The sequence below is a fragment of the Electrona antarctica genome (assembly GCF_951216825.1).
Source record: "Electrona antarctica genome assembly, chromosome: 6".
In the NCBI taxonomy this organism is placed as follows: domain Eukaryota; kingdom Metazoa; phylum Chordata; class Actinopteri; order Myctophiformes; family Myctophidae; genus Electrona; species Electrona antarctica.
The window spans coordinates 35,356,081-35,381,249 of NC_136811.1; the positions used below are offsets into that span (position 1 = coordinate 35,356,081).

The following is a 25,169-nucleotide window of genomic DNA, read 5'->3' on the forward strand; positions in this document are numbered from 1 at the left end:
ATATTTTCATATGGGGGTCTGCAGAATGGTCCTTGACATGAAAATGTTTGAGAACCACTGGTTTAGCGTTCACAACCCAACCCAAACAAACGCACCATACCCACCACATAACCCCCCCCCCCCAGTTGACTATTGTGAGATAAATAATAAAATACATTCATGAATATTGAAAATATTAAAATATTGAAAATGTGAAAATTTCTGTTCACTTCAGTACCTCCACAGTATTATTGATTTTTAATGTTTGGAGTCTGGTGTTCCACCATATTTAGACTTTAGTTTAGGTATTCTTGACTTCACTCAACTTTATTTCTATGTGTGAGGTCCTGTGAGCTGCAATCACACACAGGTGTGACTGCAGGCAAGGCCATGGAGTCATGCAAAACCACACCCACCTGGGTGAACACAGGTAGGAAAGTGAATTCCCAATGCCTTATATGGGATTGGTGGGGCGGTTCCCTATGGTAATTAGGATGCTAATTAGGATATGTGGGGCGTCTACCTATGATAATTTGAATGAACTGGCACACCCCTTCAAGTTACGAGGATTTGGATTCATCATCATAAGAACATGCTTACGAACAATTCTGCCTACTTAAGAACGTTTCATGAATCTGACTGGACTTCTCTTAGGAATTCACTTAGGAAGAAATGTAAGAGGAAAAGTTAGGAACTTATTGGCGCATGAGGCCCAATAATATGATGTCCTAAGACTCAAGAGTGATATCTAAAAAATAAAATTGGGGAAAAGGTTTGCCTACTATAAAATACAAGCACGGTTAAAGATGGAATCAGCTGCACTTGGAAATAGTTGAATAATGACTTTCAACAAACGTTCTTTGAATGGATATACTGTAGGGCCATTTTAAATTATGCCCTTTACAGTAATATGGTCCACCCATGATACTTTTCTTCCTCTACTTGTTATTTATACCCTCCCTACATGATGTCCAAGAGCTTATAGTCTCACTCCTGAATTTTGATTCAGAAGAACTGAATCATATTTCTAGTAGTGTAGACTGTAGAGTAAGAAGGCAAGAGTAGCATTTGAAATGTAAAACGGCTAATTCTTCTTAAAGTACATTTTATGTAACACAAACCGGGTCTGATGATGAGCCTGTAGTAATCCACATCCTGTCAAAATAGCTGGTGTGAAAAGGGTTTGTTCAGAGATGGGCCATGGGGGTGGGAGCACCTAGTCAGGGTTCCCCAATTCATTTTCCTCAAGGGCCATATTTTGACTATGGTACCAGGGGGGCCGAGTCCGCACGCACGAGGTCGAGGTCTTGCCCTGAATATTCATTTTCAGGGCAAGACCCCATTTGAAAAGGATGCCCAGTTTGACATGCACAGGCTACTGACCCCCATTTAATGCCATTTATATCTGGGACCCCCTAAAAAAATATATATATATATATATCTTTTTTTTGGGAAAGTCTTCCATGGGCCACAAGGGGGCGCTCCGCGGGCCGCAAATGGCCCGCGGGCCGCCTATTGGGGAACCCGTCCTAGTGCCTGTTCAGTACACTGTACAATGTGTGAAAAATGTGTGGAAGTGTCGTGACTCGTAAGTGGATCCGACTATACTGTAAATAGTTGACACTCACGAGTTGTCATTGATGCTGTCACTGTAGTACTGTATGTTATGCCCATATATTCAGTGAAATTGTGTATTGAATTCCTGTTGATAGCCTTCTTTATGTAAACTACATTCTGAACAGTACAGTATGCATAAGACAAAATTAATTGCTGTCAAATCAGGTTCGTTATGTTAAGCTCATATACAGGGCCAGCACAGGTTATATTGACCACATTTAATTTACTTGTGGAATATTAAATGAACACAGTCATGAGGACTCCTACACCAACAACTAGGTGGAGACGCATTGGAAAGAGGCGTTGTCATGGAAATGGACATTAATATAAAAAACGTAAATATAGCTCTAAGATCATTTTAATATCCAGCATGGATTCTAAAAAGAGATTTTTCTTAAACTCATACAGCTCAGTGGCGCAAACTACGTTCTCTTTAAATGATTGACTATAAAAGAACACCACAGAGCAGGCATACTTCAAAATCATGTCATTTAATTTCAGTGTACTGAACAGCAGACAGTACAAGCCACGGTCAAGGTCTGTTAACCACTTGAACCGTAGTGTTCCTATTTGGAACTAGCTCAGTGGCATTGTGGCTAGAGTGTCCGCCCTGAGACTGGGAGGTCTGGGGTTCAATCTCCGTTCAAGTCAAAGCAAAGACTATAAAAACCTGCCTCCCTGCTTGACACTCAGCGGGTTGGATTGGGGGGTTGGATTGGGTCTCCCATACTGTACTAGCGTCATAGACAAGCCTGGCATGGCCAGACTAATATCACTGCATAGATATTAATAGTCTGGAACTTTGATGTGGAACATTTATTTCCAATGGCGGTTACAACCGATTCCAAAAAAGTCTCACTTTGAATAGTGCATGGGCTTTGATTGGTCACCCACAACTTTGGTTTGAGCGAAATATAATGATGAAAATCAAATTAAGGACTGTCAGACCAATCTCACCGGATTTTCTTTTCCTGTGGCAGATTTGTCTGGTTTCCAGGCTACTAGCATCATGTTCAGGGGGTGTAATTTTACATCAACCTGCCATACGCTATGGAAACAGGAGATAGGCTCCTGACCAATGGGCCTCATGAGTCATGACTTTAGGAACTGTTGGTTCCCAAGACTACTTACTACTAGGCCTCCTTTTTCCTCTACTTCATTCTTCACAAAGTACTGTTATACTGAACTGACAATGGATAAAAAGAAATCCCTTACAAACTGAGGAGTGACGCATCTGACACATGCGTTAAATATTCTTTTTGAGAGGGAACGTTGCCTTTGTCTGCCTGACATTTTCCAGCAGAATATGGAACTTTGTTCTAATATCCCACATTTCTTTTATACAATAGACAGGCAGTCCTCTTGAAACTGTTTGTGCAGATCTGACTTTGTCAAGGTATGCCAGAGTGAATCTACTGCACTGCAGTGGCTGGGAGAACCAAAAGAAAACACTTTATGATCGATATGAAAATATTACCTTCACACTATAATTCATTATTTCTACTGAATTCCATTATCAGGAGAAAATAGAGGAGAGGAGAAGAGGGAAGGAGACGCAAGGAGATAAAAGAAAAGCAAAAAATGAAGAGAAAATGGAATATATAAAGGCAAGAGAACAGAGGGAAGGGAAGACATAGGGCTCCATTTTCGTTCGAGCATTCTAAATACACTATTTGGGGATTTAGCAGTTGGTATTTTGGTTACCTGTCGAAATCCCTAAAACACCTCCGTTACCCGTTACATTATGCATAGGTGTGGCTTGGGCGTTACAATAATTAAACCAATCACCGTGCCACATGCCTTTAAGAGATCACTTATGCGTTGCCCGTTAGTGCTATATTGCTTCATAGCCTTACGGCCTATAGCCCATGGAAGGGTGATGTGTTGCTGCCTTGAAGTCTCACTTGTGCTGCACCTATGGGGTGATGAAACTGAACGAGCAAATGGAATCGCACACGCCGCACAATGCCTGGCACAAGCCAAATAACTTCTTTGACTATACAATTACAATGGACACAAGGAAGTGGCAGGCACTCGCTTCTGCTGATTATAGGAAAATTACAAAGAGATGCGTAGGAGAATAAGGAGAGATGATGCAGCCTGACTCGTCGCGGACATCTCCATTGCAGGCGCACAGTAAGTAGCCTTGCCGAGCCATGAGGCCCATAGGGCCTTCCCAAAAATGTGTGTGACCAAAATAGCAATTTAGGGGAAAGCGTGCCAACACGCCCATGACCACACCTCTAGGCGCAAATACCGGTGTCGGCATAATAGATAGCGGGTGACGCTGGACCAAAATACCATTAAGGGACAGAGCAAGCTCCGATACTCGTAATTTTCGGGCAGTGGCTGACTTGCGGGCCAAGTCGCGGGTAACGGCGGCAACAAAAATGGAGCCCATAGGGCCCCATTTTCGTCAGTGCTAAACCTCTTATCCCTAAACTTATTTGCCTTTTTTACTATTTTGAAAAACATCTATCTACAATTCTCAACATGTTGTGAGCTTGTAGATCGGCTATTTGAACTATTCAAATTGTTTTTTCAAAATAGTCAAAAAGGCAAAGAAGTTTAGGGATAAGGGGTTTAGCACTGACGAAAATAGGGCCCAAAGAGTCAAGCAAGAGCATACATGACTTAGTAAGACTTACTAGTAACACTTATTAATGATACTAAAGTCTTACTAATAAAACAGTAGACTTACTAATAAGTAGGTCAGGTGGTTTATTGGTATCGGCCAAGATCAAGGGTATCTATTCCCTTTTCATTGTGCAACAACCCTGGGACATGGATTGCAACACCTACCATCAGCTCTCAGTACTTACTGCACAACTTAGTTACCCAAGCCGTGCTACTCATACTCTGAGCATTCCTCTAACCCAGAACCTTATAGTCCAAAAACAAGTGCTCCAACAACTGAGCTACCCGGAGATCACAGATTATATATATCAGTCCATGTTGTATGAACAGTGAACAAGGAAAGACTGCTTGCATTTATTCAAACAAATGGAACAAACTTCAGGACTGGATCGATTGGTCTCACTCTCCATAGAAACATGCTTCTTGACACATTACATTGTGACTGCACCTGTTTCATCTAACCCTTTATTTAATTGCATCTGTGATTTGTTTTAATGTAGTTCAAATGTTTGTTATTGTTTTTCATTACGTATTGTATTTTAATTATGTATTGTATTGTATAACTACTTTGCTGATTTCATGCTGTAATTAGGGCATCCTTGAAAAAGAGCTTGCTCTCAATGGGCTTCTCTGAATAAATAATGGAAATAAAGGAAAAAGAAGATCCTAATAAAGTTTAGTAAAATATACACACACTGCTAATAATACGCCTGGGGAGCAGAAAGTGGGTGAGCAAGGCATGGTATTGGCTTAACAGCTTGACTAAAAGCACCTACCTGTAATCTGGAAGGTGATGGAGAGGAGAGGGGGGACACTAGGCTTCTGCAGTGTTTGGGTCTGACCTGCTGCAATTACAGGGAGATTGCACTATTAGCTATATAGACACGCACCAGGGAGAGAGAGCCACAGACAAACAATCACAGCGTGGGGAGACAATTCCATTAGAGAGAGAGACAGAGACTAAATGCAAGGGCAACGATACCGCTGATTGCAACTAATAGATGGGAGGGATGCAGGGCATATAGCCGCCATGTTTCTTTTTAACCTTTATTCACTCTGTGGGGTGGCACAAGTTCACGGAAGGCACAATGTCGAAATGTGTGATGGGTAGAGATTATATCTCTGTTAGAACAATGCTTCTTGGCAATAACTTTTATACCGTTGGAATGCCTGGTTATGCCCTTTTAAATAGTGCCCTATTTGTAAGGAACAGCACAGCTGAGTATGTGGGTTAATTGCGCCCATGAAAAAAATTGCCATAGCTTCTCTGCCAATGCCACGCAGCTTATTCTGCTTATTCAGCTGTGCTGAAGAAAAATAAAAACCACTTCTTCACATTCATTCAATTTGGGCGGTGAATTCCTTGTGCAAGATGGCATGAGGATGAGGATCAATGAATCTACTTGAGTAGACTTGTTCCGCAGGTGGGCAAGCAGCTCCCTATGATCTGCCACAGTGCTTACTAGTTCCAAAAGCCATGTCTAAGTAACCCTGAAGGAACATTGCAGAGGCAATGGATACTGAACTAGGGTGGAAAAAGCTACATTTCCCCACATGCTGATTAAGGTGGATTGCTTAGGATTTGGGAGGTGGTAAGCTGATTCCACATGTTCACCTGGGGGTTCCTTTAACCACGTTGAAAGAGAGCCACAGAAAGAAGGAAGGAGATAGAGAGAGAGAGAAAAATAAATGGTCACAGCAGACTTCTGTGAGCCACTGTCTGTCTCTCTGTCTCAGCAGTATGCTGGGTGATAACCCCCCCCAATGGCAGGAAGACAAATCCTGCACCAGGCAGATAACACACTTTCTTTTTTTTTATACTAACCCCAATGTGTGTGTATATGTGTGCCAGTGCACAGCTACATACATACAGTACAACTGCCCACAGTCTTGGACAGACAGACACACACGTACATGTTTGCATCGCAAAGCCCTAGCAACAGCGCTCCATATGTACATACTGGTATGAATCTTTTAGTACATATGGAAGTATGTGTACTTTAACATGTATGACTGCTCTACTTTCATCCGCCCACATGTGCTTTGTTTATCCTCCCAGACCTCCCTACAGTGCTAGACAGACAGACAGACAGACAGACAGACAGACAGACAGACAGACCGACAGACCGACAGACAGACCGATAGACCGACAGACCGACCGACCAGAACCAGACAGATCTATCCATTCACTCCAGGTCCCCAGATAAATTAACAAATAAAATCATTCCATCAACAGGTCCCCAGATAAATTAACAAATAAAATCATTCCATCAACAACCATTACTTCCCTAAGAATTTCTTCTCTCTCCTGTCCTGCATGACACCTACTGTATATTGTACAGTACCTTTTCAACTGATATACAGTATCTGAAACTTCACTCGTGGATGCACATTAGAATCCCACTGAACACATTTAACGTTAGAACACTGAACACCTTAAACAATGAATACACATTGCTGTAACCATTCCTATTACAAAGCTACCTGTAGAAGTACTTGCAGTAAGTGGTAACATGGCTCAAATGATGGTATAATTTAAGCCGGTGTCAATCAATTGCTTAACAGCATAATGTTACTACTGTTCAGAAGATAACCAAGAACTTAATGTAAGAACTTAACCAAATGCATATAATGTTAGATACACTCAACATCTCAGTTTTCTTGCAGCTATAGGAAAGGACAATTGGGCCTCATGCGCCAACCGTTCTTAAGAAGTTCTTAAGGGGAAATTTGTTCTTAGACCCACTTAGGAAGTTTTTAAGAAGGTTTTGGGATCCCTCAATCTTTTCTTAGCTGTGATTTGTTCGTAGGTAAGAACAGAATCTACGCACACTGTGGAGCACTCTTAGGGTGCCTTTTTCGTTCTTAAGTGCAATCTAAAAACATAAAGGAAAAACAGCGCCATCTGCATGATGCTCAAAGTTTGGTCTGAGGACCTCAATGGGTCCTTGAGGAAGTTCCAGGCAGTCCACAGCAACATATGGAACATTTTACCACTTTATCCCATTTTATACTTTGAAAATAATAGCCAATCTACAAGCTCACAAACGCGTCCCATTACTGCCCATTTTGAGCTTGTAGATCGGCTATTCAAAACATTTCCCTAGCAGAAAATATTTTCATATGGGGGTCAGTACCTCCACAGTATTATTGATTTTTAATGTTTGGAGTCTGGTGTTCCACCATATTTAGACTTTAGTTTAGGTATTCTTGACTTCACTCAACTTTATTTCTATGTGTGAGGTCCTGTGATTTCTGTGTGCTGCAATCACACACAGGTGTGATTGCAGGCCATGGAGTCATGCAAAACCACACCCACCTGGGTGAACACAGGTAGGAAAGTGAATTCCCAATGCCTTATATGGGATTGGTGGGGCGGTTCCCTATGGTAATTAGGATGCTAATTAGGATAATGTGGGGCATCTACCTATGATCATTTGAATGAACTGGCACACCCCTTCAAGTTACGAGGATTTGGATTCATCATCATAAGAACATGCTTACGAACAATTCTGCCTACTTAAGAACGTTTCATGAATTTGACTGGACTTCTCTTAGGAATTCACTTAGGAAGAAATGTAAGAGGAAAAGTTAGGAACTTATTGGCGCATGAGGCCCAATCTCCCTGGGTACACATGGTAAGTATACCTCACACCCTCTCTCATGCAACTGCCACAGTTGTTCGCCATAAGCTCAGTCCCGGCTAATGTCTTTAACACTTCTCTATAAGAGGGCATCTTTGACTCTAAGCTGCCCTGACAAGTGGCAGAAACAGGGGCCTTGGCGTTTCCTGTACCACACAAGGTTCACACCAGGAGACATGAGTGGATAAACTCCCTGGTATGAAATAAAACAAGGGCTACTTCAAGTGGGTGAACAACTGTTAAGCATAATTAAATAATTATGCAGATGAATGACATTGTCACTGTATATTTAAACATGGACTGAGGTCACTCGTTGGCGACGGCGTATGTCTGATGTAAACGAAACGGTTAGTACTAAGGCACTGCTGTGTACTGTGCAGAGAATCGATCACTCTGAATCAAAAAGATTATTATAATACTTAAGATGTGATGTGTGGATGTAAAATGTCACGTGCATACAGTATACAAAATTAGGAAATCCTAGACTTTTCAAAAACAACATAGTCCCCTGCATCTGGACAGTAAGGTGAAGTTGTGCAAACCCAGAAACAGGGTCCCGGACCCCAAACCACTGAGCAGCAGAGAGACTGGGAAACACCCAGAACTGACACAGGACGGATGGAAGACAATGTCATGCCATGGACATGGTTATTTAACCCCAATCATGCAAGTCCCCTCACTGGAGTATCTGGGCATGATACACCAACACACCACTATTCGAGGAAAAAGATTTGTTCACCAGCCCTGACCAGGATATTCCCTTGTCAGTGCGGGAACATGAGGTCAGTGACTGACCACACAGTCACACAGGTGCTTAGATTAGATTGACTGTGGCCTTTTACCTTTGTCTTTTTCTCTCAGGTCATTGAGGTATGTCAGGAGCTCAGCATTGGCCAGTACACAATAAACCTCTCTGGTCTGTAGGCCACCTCCACACAGCCCTGTCTGGTTACTGCGCCGACGGTCCTGTTGGCTCAGCATCGAATCCACTCGGCAGTCACTCCACTCCGTTGTTCTCCAAGTGTAACTGCAGAGAAAGAAGAATAAAAAGGTGACAAAAGGGAAGAGGTAGGGAGGAAAGGCATCAAACAATATTATGCAAAAGAAAATCTAGGTTAAAACATGAAGAAAAAAAGTGACAACTAATTTCCTTCTTGGCTGTCGGTGTGCATGTATCGTTGCCTTTTGGTTGTCAGACTTTGAACACATGGGCCTCATGCGCCAACCGTTCTTAAGAAGTTCTTAAGAAGTTCTTAAGAGGAAATTTGTAATTTTGTTTCTTAGACCCACACAAAGTTTTTAAGAAGGTTTTGGGATCCCTCAATGTTTTCTTAGCTGTGATTTGTTTGTAGGTAAGAACAGAATCTACGCACACGGTGGAGCACTCTTAGGGTGCCTTTTTGTCTCCACCAGGCCGAAGGCATGGGGAGAGAGTATGTTTTGCACTCCGTCCGTCCGTCCGTCCGTCCGTGTGTCCGTGTGTCCGTGTGTGTGTCCGTCCTTCCGTCTGTGAACAGCTAATCTCCGGCACCGTTAACCCGGTCGGTGCCAAATTTTGCACACACACTCCCTCGATGCCAACGATGAACCTCTGCACCAAAAATTCCAGAACGGCCAGTTATAGAGCCACCAGGAGGCCGCTTTGTGCAAAACAAGTTTTTGGACAGTACACCTACAGATTTTGTCCAAACATCACGCAAATTGATACACAGTCTCTCTAGAGCCATTCAACGAAACGGGTCTTTCAGATTTCTCAGACTCCATCCTGATTGGCTAAGATTGGCTTCCAAAGTTCGCAGGAGTGCTCAGTTTCAAACAAAATGCTGCAAATCATGAACACATCGTGTGATTTCCGTGAAATTGTGCACGCACATTCCCACTAGGCCGAGGAGGAAATGCCACGTGAACATTTTCAACTCAGCCTCATGGTGGCGCTATATCTGGCCCAAAAGTGTTTTTACCTCTAACTGCACGGATCTGTGGATAACTTTGTATGCCAACTCCCCACCCCATATACTGACAGCCACCAACTCCATTTTCCTATAAGCTTCCTACCTGCAAGCCCCCTAGCCCCTTTCGGAACCCTCCGTAAAGCTTTTCTGAAGTTTCGCTTTACGTAGGGTCCCTGTGCATTTATTCCACGCTCTATGGTAGGCAGATGTACATACCCTCCGTTCAGGCCATGCTGCGGCCTGGTGGTGGACTGGTGGTGAGATGTTTCAAAAGATGGATAAAGCGGCTATAGGAGACAACGGAAACGTGGGAGAAATTTCATTTGGCGCAGATGCAGTATTTTTAATCTTTGTTTGGCCGTTTTGGCTTCTCTCTTCCTCACTTCCTTGACTTCCTTATTGACTTCCCATTGTACCGCCTCCCGCACCGAGACTGGCTAGCTGAGACAGAGCAGATCAGAGGCAGGAACGTAGGGACGCGGAGCTAGCCACTCTCGGTGCGGGAGGCGGTACAATGGGAAGTCATTAAGGAAGTCAAGGAAGTGAGGAAGAAAGAAGCCAAAACGGTCAAACAAAGATTAAAAATACTTAACGGCATCTGCACATCTCACCATCACCACCAGGCCGCAGCACGGCCTGAACGGAGGGTATGTACATCTGCTTACCATAGAGCGTGGAATAAATGCACAGGGACCCTACGTAAAGCGAAACTTCAGAAAAGCTTTACGGAGGGTGCCGAAAGGGGCTTCCCCTTGCACCACCATATCACCCTCAACACCCCTATTTCCTCACCATTACATACCAAGCAGTTGCTGCCTTAAAGCCCCTCCATATCCAAACTCCAGTGCTAAAATGTTTTATATCCACTACTATCCACTACTTCTGAACATGACATATGGATAATATGGTATCTCTAAGCCTTGTCACTTCCGGCGCTGCACAGTGGCGACGGGTGCCTGCAGTTCATCAGGATTGTTTGTTTGTTTGTTATTTGTTTTTCTTATGTTCACTGGGCACTTTGCTCAAGGTAGACACCGGTCATAATCACTACTTGTATTTGGAACAACCAAATCTGGCTACAATGCATCTAGCCATTGTCGTGTATATTGCTGCTTATGCCATCTACCTGCTGCTGCCGAGGGCGCTGACGTTAAACACCGCTGAACACAGCGCCACGGGGGGCCACCTGGTTCTCCGCTATGGCTATGAACAGCTATGTCAGCTGAGGGAATACAGCGATCGTGGCAACTTTCCACTTAATGTACCGGAGGAATGCATGAGGAGAGATCGCCGCCGATCACCAACACGGAAAAGGGGCCGAAGAGGAGGGGTACGGCGGAGAGTTCGCAGCCGCGGCTCAAGGCCACCACTGCCGACAATACTCCTCGCAAACGTGCGCTCTCTCCCGCAGCAATACGACCAACTACAAACTGCGGTGAGGTACCTCTCCGAGTACAGGGAAAGTTGCTTGCTTTGTTTCACTGAAACGTGGCTTAATGATACGATTGTTAGTGATTCCATCCGTATTCCAGGGTTCAGTGAACCTATTAGACTTGACCGAGACCTTGAGGTAACGAAGAAAGAAACGGGAGGAGGAGTGTGTATTTTTGTGAATGAACGGTGGTGCAGGGATTACACACTGAGAGACTCCTATTGTTCAGAAGACATCGAACTTCTTTCTGTCTCATTTAGACCGTTTTACCTGCCAAGAGAATTTGGTCAGATTTTCGCTACACTGGTCTATATTCATCCCCGTGCGAATATGAAGGCAGCCGCGGGGGCAATATATGAGACAATATCCAAGCAAGAGAATATCTCTCCTGACTCGCCCAAGTTTATACTGGGGGACTTCAATGGATGTTCGCTTAAGCAGACACTGCCCAATTTCTACCAATACGTGACATGCCCAACAAGACGCGAAAAGACTCTTGATTTATGCTTTGGAAATATAAAGGACGCGTACGGTAGCCACCGGAAAATGGAGCTCGGGAGCTCCGATCATAACGCGGTCCACCTGGTCCCACGTTACAAACAGAGACTCAAAGCAAGCAAACCTGAAGTGAAAGACATTCTAAAGTGGAGTGAGGAGTCACTTGACTGTCTTAAAGGATGTTTTGATTGCACTCTATGGGACATGTTTAATGACACATGTGCTGATCTTGATGAACTTAACTCTGTTGTAACGCAATACATACAGTTTTGTATAAATAGCGTTATACCATCCAAACGGATCAAAGTGTTTCCAAATGATAAACCATGGATGAATAAGGAAATGAAAGAAGCATTATATAGGAAAAAACGTGCTTTTGAACAAGGGGACCTAATTCAAGTGAAACTAATTCAGAAAGAGATCAAACGGATAACTAGTGAATGTAAGCATAACTACAAACTTAAAATTGAGAGGCAAATGAGGGATACAAATGTACGTCAAGCTTGGAAGGGGCTGTATACAATGGTAGGAATAAAGGAAAAGAAGGAGGTTATCAACACTAGTGATGATATGTCTTTTGCCAATGAGCTAAATACCTTTTATGGCAGATTTGATACATCTGATTTTTCCACTGAACGCAATCTGTTAAGGGAACAATTCAGCAGTAGTGAGTCAATTACTATTACAGAGGAGGAGGTGCGTAGAACCCTCAAAAGAATTAACCCACGAAAAGCACCGGGTCCCGATGGGATAAGGGGTTATGTGCTTAAGGAGTGTAGGGAGCAGCTCAGCCCTGTACTGAGACACATGTTCCAGGTATCGCTAGATACACACTATATTCCAAAAGCGTGGAAGACCTCACTTATAGTTCCAGTGCCGAAAATGTCTAATCCCAAAGTCCTTAACGACTATCGGCCAGTTGCCTTGACAACATTATTAATAAAAAGCTTGGAGCGCATTATTTTAAATAACCTCCTTAATAATGTGCAACATGAAATGGACCCCTTGCAATTTGCATATAGAAAGGGGAGGGGCACTGATGATGCTCTTCTTCTTATGCTTAATAAGATCTACTACCATCTAGATAAACCTCAAAAGAAACGATATGCTCGGGTACTCTTTGTAGACTTCTCCTCTGCATTTAACACAATGAGACCTCATATTCTGATGAGGAAACTTTTTGACATGGGTGTTAACACCAATATCATCAGGTGGGTGGAGTCATTCCTGACTGAGCGGGTACAATATGTCAAGGTGAATAAAGCAATATCTCTCCCCATTACGACCAACACGGGGGCTCCGCAAGGGAGCGTGATTTCACCGGTATTGTTCACGCTGTACACAAGCGACTGTAGGAGTGAGTCAGACAACACCTGTATTGTTAAATTCGCAGACGACACAGCTATTGTTGGTCTGATTGAGGATGATGAGATAAGCTATCGAAGAACAGTGGACGAGTTTGCCGGTTGGTGCAGGAGTAACTTCCTCCAGCTGAATATCAAAAAAACTAAGGAGGTCATATTTGACCTTAGGACTGGTGCTCATGCACACCAGGAAATAGTCATTGGTGGGGATGGGGTAGTGATTGTGGAGGAATACAAGTACTTGGGTACAACGATTGATTCCAAGCTGACATGGAATTCTAACACTCATTCCATCTATAAGAAAGGTCAGCAGAGACTGCATTTTATGCGCAGACTGAGACAGTATAATGTGGAAAAGAATGTTATGGCACTTTTTCATCGATCCTTTGTGGAGAGTGCATTGACATTTTGTTTTGTTTCCTGGTATGGCTCATTATCATTGGTTAATAAGAACAAACTCCATAAAATCATCAACGTGTCCAGCAAAATAGCTGGGGTACGATTTGAGAGTATGACCTCAATGTATGAGACCCGGGTACTCAGGAAGGGGAAAGCTATTACCAGGGACAATACACACCCGTTACACAGCCAATACCATCTCTTACCATCAGGGCGGCGGTACATGGTACCTTCCCTGCAGGCTAGGGCCTCAAGATCGTTTGTTCCCATAAGTATAGGACTTATGAACAAGCAGGCCCCATCTCAGTTCCGTGCATAAAGTGTGATGTGATGCCTCTTGGAACTATGACTGGTGGCCTTCTGTTGGCATTGTTTCTTTATTGTCTATGTACTGTTTGTTTGCATATGTTTTATGTATATCCTGATGACTGCTGTGCACAAAACAAATTTCCGAAAGGACGAATAAAGTATCTATCTATCTATCTATCTATGGTAATTTCAGCAAATTTACATTGATGTCTTGTCTAGTGGTGAAAGTTGACTATTGTGAGATAAATAATAAAATACATTCATGAGTATTGAAAATATGAAAATATTGAAAATATGAAAATGTCTGTTCACTTCAGTACCTCCACGCCATATTTAGACTTTAGTTTAGGTATTCTTGACTTCACTCAACTTTATTTCTGTGTGTGAGGTCCTGTGATTTCTGTGTGCTGCAATCACACACAGGTGTGACTGCAGGCAAGGCCATGGAGTCAAAACCACACCCACCTGGGTGAACACACAACACAGGTAGGAAAGTGAATTCCCAATGCCTTATATGGGATTTGTGGGGCGGTTCCCTATGGTAATTAGGATGCTAGTTAGGATATGTGGGGCATCTACCTGTGATAATTTGAATGAACTGGCACACCCCTTCAAGTTATGAGGATTTGGATTCATCATCATAAGAACATGCTTACGAACAATTCTGCCTACGTTTCATGAATCTGACTGGACCTCTCTTAGGAATTCACTTTGGGAAGAAATGTAAGAGGAAAAGTTAGGAACTTATTGGCGCATGAGGCCCAGTAACGATAAGTGCTTCTTTGAAGTGTGAGAAATGAGGGCTCACATTTTAACAAAGTATGCTGTTTTTGTCCTTTAATGCTTGGGAGGCAAACTACTATGTGCAAAGTTCCATTTTTGGCTATGGACAGTAATTGAAAAAATATTGTACAGCGTTTTAGACACAGGGAATAGCTGAAAAGACATTATATGATGAAACTTTGGGAATGAAGGCCATCTGTGTGTGCGTGTGTATGCATGCCTGAGTGTGACACAAATATCCTTGCAGTCTCCCTCCATTTGTCTCTACTTTGTGCCTGGCACCGGTCCAAACTCTTATTCTAATCTGTCTCCATATGCTGTTGCCCACACACACAAGCACACGCACGCACGCACGCACGCACGCACGCACGCACGCACGCACGCACGCACGCACGCACGCACGCACGCACGCACACACACACACACACACACACACACACACACGCACACAAAATATGCGCATGGACAAACGTGCTCACATACAGTACTCACCCATGGGCCACCCAGGAGAGCAAATTAGCTTGCCGATGTGGATAAAGGGAAATCAACAGGAAGAGTGTGTATAGCCTCAGTCTGGCTGTAAGTGTAAACACTTACAATTTCACTGTGCTCCCTGCCTGCCTACACAGGAATTTAGAACAAATCTCTGCTGTAGGTTTTTTAATGGTAGTTAAAGAATGCATTGTGAAGATGGAGGGTATTATTCCGATCTACACCAAGATGCATTTCTATTTCTGCTCAACCCAAGCTTGCACTCCTAATTTAGCTCGCAATACTTTTAGCTACAGTAGGGTTTGATTTAATAGGGGTGATGAGGAGAAATGATGCCTCTGCTTTTGATATCCCTTGCGGTACTCATTCAATTGTCCCTCCCTGTAGTCATTCAATTCACAGCGAAGCTGGAAGAACATTCACTAAAAACGCTGGGACAACGCTCAACGCGTCCCCCTTCTGGCTCCAAAACTATGGAATGCATTTCCCATTGCAATCATGCAGAGTGCAGACTGACTCCCAATCTTCTGCTGTAGTCTGAAAACACACCTCTTAAGACTCCATCTTAGCCCGTAGCACTTGCCCTAGCCTCGACGACCAACAACAAAAGCTCAACTTATGCAATTTAGATAGTATTTTATGTAGACATAGCACTCTATAGACAGTCAGTGTGTATGCATAGTTTCATTATATTATATAGATATTCCACTGTTCCACTGGTTCTTAGCTTACGTATAATTCTTGATGACAATTGTTTATGAATTTGATGTACAGTATTACCATGTGTTGTTCGTGCTTACTGTAAATCGCTCTGGATTGTAATTGTATCTCTGAGTGGGGATATGGTTTCGGGGGATATCTTGCTTCTGGTAAGACTGAATACATGAAAATAAAATACATCAAAATGAGTTGTTTTCCCTTTTTATTTACAAATAGAACCCTGCTTTCAGTTTAAGCAGAGAAATTGATGCTTGTTTCTCTACAAGCCCCAAAGCCATCACTTTCCCAGTGCATACTGTACACCGCACCCCCCATGTTCATAAAGTGACACTCACGTGGGACAAGGAGGAACTCCATCGCCCTGGGGTTCGCATGGCTCCACCTCCTCCAGAGGAGGGCACTGTTCCCCTTCTCCCGTGGGGAACTGGTTCACATGTCGGCTTCTGGAGCGGGTGCCACTGGGGGCCTCGGGCTCCACACAGGTCTTGGAGCAGGGGCCCCATTCCGCCCACTCAGTCAGCTGGCAATCCTTAGGGAGGACGCATGATTGGACCGTTGGCGGAAGATTCCTTGGCGTACACAACCTGTGAAAAAAGATGGGTGGGGGCGGTACAGTATGGTGAGGTGAGATGAGGTGAAAATGGTGTGCTTGTTGGAGTTAAGATGGCGTGCTGAAGTGCTTATAAGCACTTCAACCCCATATAGGCTGTTGAGCGGAGTCCCTCAGCCTCACGGCTCTATACTGTTGAGTGGAGTCCCTCAGCCTCACGGCTCTATACTGTTGAGTGGAGTCCCTCAGCCTCACGGCTCTATACTGTTGAGTGGAGTCCCTCAGCCTCAGGGCTCTATACTGTTGAGCGGAGTCCCTCAGCCTCACGGCTCTATACTGTTGAGTGGAGTCCCTCAGCCTCACGGCTCTATACTGTTGAGCGGAGTCCCTCAGCCTCACGGCTCTATACTGTTGAGCGGAGTCCCTCAGCCTCACGGCTCTATACTGTTGAGTGGAGTCCCTCAGCCTCACGTCTCTATACTGTTGAGTGGAGTCCCTCAGCCTCACGGCTCTATACTGTTGAGTGGAGTCCCTCAGCCTCACGGCTCTATACTGTTGAGTGGAGTCCCTCAGCCTCACGGCTCTATACTGTTGAGTGGAGTCCCTCAGCCTCACGGCTCTATACTGTTGAGCGGAGTCCCTCAGCCTCACGGCTCTATACTGTTGAGCGGAGTCCCTCAGCCTCACGTCTCTATACTGTTGAGTGGAGTCCCTCAGCCTCACGGCTCTATACTGTTGAGTGGAGTCCCTCAGCCTCAAGGCTCTATACTGTTGAGCGGAGTCCCTCAGCCTCACGTCTCTATACTGTTGAGTGGAGTCCCTCAGCCTCAGGGCTCTATACTGTTGAGCGGAGTCCCTCAGCCTCACGGCTCTATACTGTTGAGTGGAGTCCCTCAGCCTCACAGCTCTATACTGTTGAGCGGAGTCCCTCAGCCTCACGGCTCTATACTGTTGAGCGGAGTCCCTCAGCCTCACGGCTCTATACTGTTGAGTGGAGTCCCTCAGCCTCAGGGCTCTATACTGTTGAGTGGAGTCCCTCAGCCTCAGGGCTCTATACTGTTGAGCGGAGTCCCTCAGCCTCACGGCTCTATACTGTTGAGCGGAGTCCCTCAGCCTCACGGCTCTATACTGTTGAGTGGAGTCCCTCAGCCTCACGGCTCTATACTGTTGAGCGGAGTCCCTCAGCCTCACGGCTCTATACTGTTGAGCGGAGTCCCTCAGCCTCACGGCTCTATACTGTTGAGTGGAGTCCCTCAGCCTCACAGCTCTATACTGTTGAGTGGAGTCCCTCAGCCTCACGGCTCTATACTGTTGAGCGGAGTCCCTCAGCCTCACAGCTCTATACTGTTGAGTGGAGTCCCTCAGCCTCACGGCTCTATACTGTTGAGTGGAGTCCCTCAGCCTCAGGGCTCTATACTGTTGAGTGGAGTCCCTCAGCCTCACGGCTCTATACTGTTGAGTGGAGTCCCTCAGCCTCAGGGCTCTATACTTGTGTTTTATATTTTCACTCTACAATATCTTCGCTGATAATAGGCGATCTACAAGCTTCCAACAGGTTGCGTGTTCTGAGCTTGTAGATCTGTTATTTTCTGCAAACTATGTAACTTTCTTTTATGAATAAAATATGTATGAGTACTGTATGTTAATACAATATAATGAATACAGTTGGTGTAGTTGTATTTGGCCTCCCTGCTCTTCTATTGAGACATTTAGATCGTGTCAAAGGTCATGTCTCAAATTGACACAGGATCTGACACGAATTTTGACTGAATCTTGGTCTAGATTCAATTTATCCCCTGAGCAATCAGGCCAGCTCTATTAACCCAATGGTAAAAATGACAGCACAGAGCATACTTATTTACACGCACCTCGACAGTGGGTGCAGGGCCAATAAGGCCATTATGGAAGGAGGTAGGGCCCGCACACCATTCTTTTGGTAAAGAATGACTTTATTGAGTTAAACGACAACGTTTCGATCTTGATAGATCTTCGTCAGGTCAGTATGACAGCACACCCAGAAACCGGTAAACGGTTAATGGTGCATTTATATAGTGCTTTTATCTAAATCGCTTTACATAGATTGTGCATTACATTCACCCATTCACACACATTCATACACCGGTGGCAGAGGAAACCATGCAAGGCACCAACCTGCACATCAGGGGGAGCAATTAGGGGTTCAGACAACTCCCAGTTGTTCCTAGGGGTTCAACCTGGCATCAAACAGTTAATGGCACGTCATGTGCAGCACAGGAGCAGGATATGGCAGCAGATACAGTAAGAGGAATAAAGCCTTGGAGTGCTTTATTTAAAAAGTATACAGTTAGCAGCCACGTCCCAGTTGGCCTGGGCAGTGGCTCAGCGGTCCAGGCACCTTGGCTGGTAATCCAGTCTGGCAGTGTGCCGCGGGTTCGACTCCCGATCCCGACGGCCTTTACTGCATGTCATCCCCCCATCTCTCTCCCCATTTCCTGTCAGCCTACTGTCTGTCCCTCCATAAAAAATATAAAATAGGCGAAAGCCACAAAAAAAAGGTATACAGGTTGAATAACGTTACGATGCCAATAGCATCTTCAGAGTCATGACTCTGATGAAGATGCACTTGGAAGTTGGCAACGTTTGTCAACCTGTATACTTGGCACTGTGTAAATATAAATGGTCTGATAAAGATGGACTTGGCATCGAAACATTAGTAAACCTAACACTTAGCACCGTGTAAATAAAAAGGCTTTTTAATTGCTAGATGAGACCATAAAACAATGTTTTATTTATGCTATTGAAGAGGTTCTCATATATTTCTATTAAAAGGGATCATTTCTCATTTAATTGAGACAAAATATTGGAAATGTTGTAAGCATGAAAATGTGTTGTTAGAACAGAAGATTATGTGAGGATTTGGTCCTACACCGGTGAGTCACAGTGGATCCAACAGAGCAGTGTCCATGACCACACAGAAGAGAAGAATATATGAACCAGTGACTGGGATTGTAATTTGCTCATTACCACGATCACTGCATAATCAGTTTCATATCAGTAATAAAATCTAATACGCAAGGTATTTCTGTCTTCATGTGTTCCATGCCACGATCGACAAACCATGGCCAATCTATCACTGACAGCCATCTTTTAATCATTCCACTAGTATTTAGCAGTTAATGAGCAACCAGGCCTCTTTGGGCCCCTTCTGAATCATTAGGAATTTGTTCTAACTAAAGCCGCACACTTTCTGTTCCACTCTGTCGGCGTGTCTTTTACCCTAGAGGCAATGCAGCTGACGAGCTATTAGTGCTAATTACAGCTCTGCTTCATTTAGAAAGATCTCATTTAGACACCACCGCCACACTTCACCTCCATGCCTCAAACTTTGGGTAAAAATAAGGAATCGTGTGAGCCTGGTGTTATTTATTTATTTTTGAGTGGTGCAAACCACTCCAACAACCAGCTTTGTCTGTACCCGTGTACCTGTACGTGTACCCGTGTACCTGTACGTGGTACCTGTACGTGGCCCCACGCACAGGTGAGCATGGTTGCTATGGTTAGTGTGTGACGTCACTGCACCACTCAGTTCACACGGGTGTGATTTTTTTGTAACTCCTGTGTCTTTACAGATTAGGACACCTCTGCAGCCTTGTGATGTGGTAGGCCTACTAGACTCGAGCAACGTTTGTTTTGCATTTGGAAAGAAAAAAGAAAAGTAAAATAAGAAAAGTAATCACTAACATGATGGCTCAATTTCCTCGCCTCTGATGGAACTTTACTGAAAAGGCCTAAAGCAGATGGATTCTCTAAGCATTTGGCATTTGTTATGGCTATTGCCAACAAGGGTTGAAGGGTACAAAGACACCCTTATGTTTTAATTTCTGTCATTTAGACAGAATGAGGACAGTTAACAATGCATTCCAACTGCTTCCAGATGAAAGAATTATCCACATTTCAACACTTGCATGCTCATTACCTGCATTCAAAAGAATATTTTGCCATTGGAACCGTCTACTGCATGTGGGTTCAAGGGACTACAGTAAGAACCGTCTACTGCATGTGGGTTCAAGGGACTACAGTAAGTAAGCCTCATGGAACCGTCTACTGCATGTGGGTTCAAGGGACTACAGTAAGTAAGCCTCATGAAACCGTCTACTGCATGTGGGTTCAAGGGACTACAGTAAGTAAGCCTCATGGAACCGTCTACTGCATGTGGGTTCAAGGGACTACAGTAAGTAAGCCTCATGGAACCGTCTACTGCATGTGGGTTCAAGGGACTACAGTAAGTAAGCCTCATGAAACCGTCTACTGCATGTGGGTTCAAGGGACTACAGTAAGTAAGCCTCATGGAACCGTCTACTGCATGTGGGTTCAAGGGACTACAGTAAGTAAGCCTCATGGAACCGTCTACTGCATGTGGGTTCAAGGGACTACAGTAAGTAAGCCTCATGGAACCGTCTACTGCATGTGGGTTCAAGGGACTACAGTAAGTATATTTTGCCATTGGAACCGTCTACTGCATGTGGGTTCAAGGGACTACAGTAAGTAAGCCTCATGGAACCGTCTACTGCATGTGGGTTCAAGGGACTACAGTAAGTAAGCCTCATTGGAACCGTCTACTGCATGTGGGTTCAAGGGACTACAGTAAGTAAGCCTCATGGAACCGTCTACTGCATGTGGGTTCAAGGGACTACAGTACGTAAGCCTCAGAATTTCAGTGTCTTGGCGAAAATAGTAAAATAAAAAAATCATGTGTGAAGAGAAGAGAATCATAATGGCATGGCGCCATACTGGATACTACTCATTAAATGCATTTCACCTAATATGAGACAATATGCTAAGTGGTTTCTGTGTCAGGGTTCTACTTCAAAGGCGCTGGCTAGGTTGAAGCAAGGACTTCTCAGAGAGAGAAGACCCAATGACAGATATACATCAAACAAAATTGGAAATGAAGGGAGCAAGATGTTCAGAAAATGTCTGGCAAGGATTTGACTGGGTTATTGCTGCGCTGGGAAGTTAGTTCCACTTTTCAAAAAACAACTATGAATATTTCAGAACCATAAATAAACAATTCAAGGATTAATATTTATGTTCCTATGGGCATGAGAGCTGTTTTTGCAGATCTTTTGAAATATTTGATCCCAGTCACTGCTGAGAATTTAGCACCAACAATACATTAATGAACAGATTTAGTACATAATTGATCAGATCTAAGCCTATAGTATGTGGCATGTGACAAATACATAATGTGAATGGAGGGTTTCCGGTTGCATTATTCACACTGCCACTGGCACTTTGAGGTGAGAGATTCTGTGCAAGCCAAGATTCTGAAGAAGTGGCATTGACATTTATTATTATTATTATTATTATTTTTAATTTATTTATTTATAAATTATTATTTATTATTTATTATTATTGTTACTCAAGGGACAGAAAGCTGACAGAGAACCCATGGAATCTCCCAATGACAGAACTGAATGACTAAAGCATTTTCAGACTTTTTGGGGTGTATCAAGAATGTATTAATTATGGGCCAAAACAAAATCTTCCTTGAAATCATCATCTGAAATAATCATCAATTAATGCACTTTGACATATCAAAATTTAAAGAGCTTTAATATATTGTGATACACTAATCCATTGACTGTATAGGACATCCGCTTTTCCCATTGGTCAGCGTAAACCTTGGGTGTGTCTGAAAATTGGACAATACCAATCGATCGTTAAAAATGCAATAAGTCACGTGTGGTCGTGCTTTTCAGGGCTATTGGCAGAGCCGTGGAAATAACTCCAATCTTATTGCTTAATGATGTTTCATGATATGCTTGTAATAATAAGTTCACTCTAACTTTTTAAGAATTTTACGGCAGAAAATGATTCTCTTGTGGGACAAATAGGCTACTGTACCTTTTTTTTGCTTCACTATACCCACTTTCTATGATTTCCAAATACAACTTGTATATGTGGCCATACAAAGAGTTGTATATGTGGCCATACAATTTCAGTAAGTACAGCTTTGATGTCAATATGTTCAAATGATGTGCAAATAAGTATTGCTTTCTAATTCCAATTTACACTTCAGATTACCTCAACATTTGTCAAGAATATACTGTATCAATAAACATGACAGTAAAAATAAATTCTTACATTTCACATTTTCTCTCACATACGCCCTCTGTAGTGCCTCCAAGTAACCCCATTTGAGAAACACTACTTTAGGGTACCCCGTACCCCATTAAAAGGTACATATCATATCACTTGCCATACCATAAAGAAAAGATTGAGAAACAACAACATACTGAGAGCCATGTACAGTACTTCTCTTTGCTGGATACCATTCAGTCTGCAAGGAAGGGAGGTTGGACACGTTTGTGAAAATTGCCTCTCACAAAGTTACTCAGCAGACAATTCATTATATTAATTTCTATGATTGTAGCTACGGTTGATGAATGGGGTCCAAGAGTAATTGGGGTTTACATGATTCTGTTCAGTCATTGAATGTAACTACTTAACCCTTCAAGGTATCTTATTCAGCCAATGACTGTGCTATTTGAAGACTTGCTTTAGTTGACGGGATATTGTTCACAACATTACTTCAATTTCCTGTTCATAAGTCATTGGGGTCAAATTGTTACTACTGATTCACAACAATGAACAGATCCTGTACAAATAGAAATTGCATCACTAGAACTGTGTGAGTTGTGAGAATGACATGGGTGTCATGACCTATCAGTATTGTTGTGGGAATATTGCCCAGTGATGATCTATTGTCAGTGAGAATATTAGTTGTCACCGTTTTGAATCGACCAGCTTAGAAAATGCAGCAGTCTAATGATCACACTCAAAAATGATATTTTCTTTCTTGTAGTTAATTTTCCAATTCTATTTCCGTACCTCTGACTTTATGTTTTGAATGTATAAACCTGGGTGTTTTGTTCTGCTCTCAGTCACTCTTTCTGTTTCATGTGGGTGTGTATTGCAGTGACTTTTTCTGTGTGTGCATTGGCATCTTGAGTGATTCGTTTTGGAAGGAACATGCCAGGAATAAATCACTGGCTAAAAGTGAAGTCACACTGTGAAACGTGATTGCAGTATTACTTTGTTGCCATTTCCATCCTAGACATCAGATTGACGGTATTAGTAAGGCCTTAAGCCTAATTTAGACTAAGTCAAACGACAGTGTCCCACGCTTAAAACTGCCCATCTACAAGCTCACATGTGAGCATGTGTGCTTGTAGATAAGCTATTTTAGGCGCAGGACACGACACATGATATTATGCAGTATAAATTAGGTATTATTGTTCAAGCAAAGCAGAGAGAAAAACACCAGATAACCATTTCATCCACCTGCCAACCTCTGACAGCGAAATGAAGGATCTAGTGATGATCAACTTAGTTCATATATATATGGATATTACTCATTGGGCTTCTAGCAGGTAACAGGTAATTGTATAAATGTGAGTATTCTGCAATATCTATGCAATTTATACTATATTAGATCCTTGCTTGTTCTTTTTTACAGTTACAGTTACAAAATTACAGTTTCAGAGTTAAGCACTCAGAATAATGAACACAAATCACAGTAAAAATCTTAAAATTGGTTCAAGTTAATAAGAAAGACAAAGCCGTTTCTGTACCAACTGTGCACAACAGTATAGAGCTGTTTCTTTTTTCAGTCCATGATGATACAACAAATTCTCACCTTTGCCTAAGTGAGAACTGTGTAGGACATCTAATTATGTAACTTTGAGCAATGCTATACATATTACGTAAGTGAAAAAGCGACAGATGACAATGACAACTAAATCAAAAATGTTATCATGCAACTCACTGGATTCCTAAGGTGCTCCCGTTCCTGTGTGCACAGATCACCTCCCGTGTCTGGTAGCCCACCTGGACGTCAAAGAACGGACTCTCTTGCCGGTTCAGACGATTCCTCGTCCGTTTCTTCTGGATTAGTTCCCTTGTCTCGGGGTCTTTGGTCCCAGCTCGCTCCCTGGACCCTTTACCTCTCCTCCGCTTGGCCTGACGCACTGGCCGAGTTTGCGGCATGGCACAGGGGATCCACGGCCCGATCCTTAAACTGTACAAACCCTCAGGACCCTTGCACGCCCCCAGTTTACAGGACTGAAACTCAGTCAGGTTGGGACAGGCGGCCCCTTCAAAAAGCGGGGGAACCAGTACACTGCGGACTCTGTTCTTAAGGCCTGTCCCGCATGTTTTGGAGCAGGAAGTCCACGGGGAATACTCTGAAACCACGCAGTCCTGAGGGCAAGGGATCAGGCATGCCTGCTCCAAGCGAGGCTTGGTCTCAAAGTACTCACAGATGGCATCCTCTGCTGGCGACCCATCTGCCTTAAGTATACAGCCCACCTCCCGTGTCTGGATGCCCTCCTCTCCCCCGGCGCATACGGAGGGCTGCAGGGCTCCAAAAGTCCTTGCCACCACTGGCATACACTCGTTCCAGGCACCGAGTTGCCAGTCATAAAGGTCCTTGTGCCAGTCACACACGCGGAAACAGTTCCTCTGGTTGGAAGGCCTCTGGCCCTGAACACAGTTGGTGTGGAGAGTGGTCCAGCCTTCCACATGGGCACACCACACGGCCCGGCTCTGGCTGCCACCTGGACCGCAGTCACTGCTCATACATCTTCCCCATGGCCCTAGGGAACAGAAGACATTAGCATCAGTTACATTTGGATAATGGAATTAAAGACGTTTTAGATTAATCAGTGAGTGGAGTGCACAGTAAAATCCAGTGGTACTTTAACACTTCAACCACTTTCAACCCAGTGTCCCAATTTTGGGCATGCCATT

The 25,169-nt window shown here is 43.6% G+C and overlaps 1 protein-coding gene across 1 annotated transcript in view; it reads right to left on the minus strand.

Moving 5' to 3' along the window:
• The window catches only part of thsd7ab (thrombospondin, type I, domain containing 7Ab), an 89,436-nt gene extending 78,189 nt beyond the window's left edge, over window positions 1–11,247 (minus strand). Inside the window, exons 1-3 of the mRNA XM_079503483.1 lie at window positions 10,956–11,247; window positions 8,720–8,904; window positions 5,010–5,078 (exon numbers count right to left, since the gene is read on the minus strand). Of these exons, the coding sequence (XP_079359609.1) occupies window positions 5,010–5,078; window positions 8,720–8,858 (208 nt within the window). The 5' untranslated portion in view covers window positions 8,859–8,904; window positions 10,956–11,247. The remainder of the gene's footprint in view (window positions 1–5,009; window positions 5,079–8,719; window positions 8,905–10,955) is intronic.
• Window positions 11,248–25,169: the final 13,922 nt, after the last annotated feature.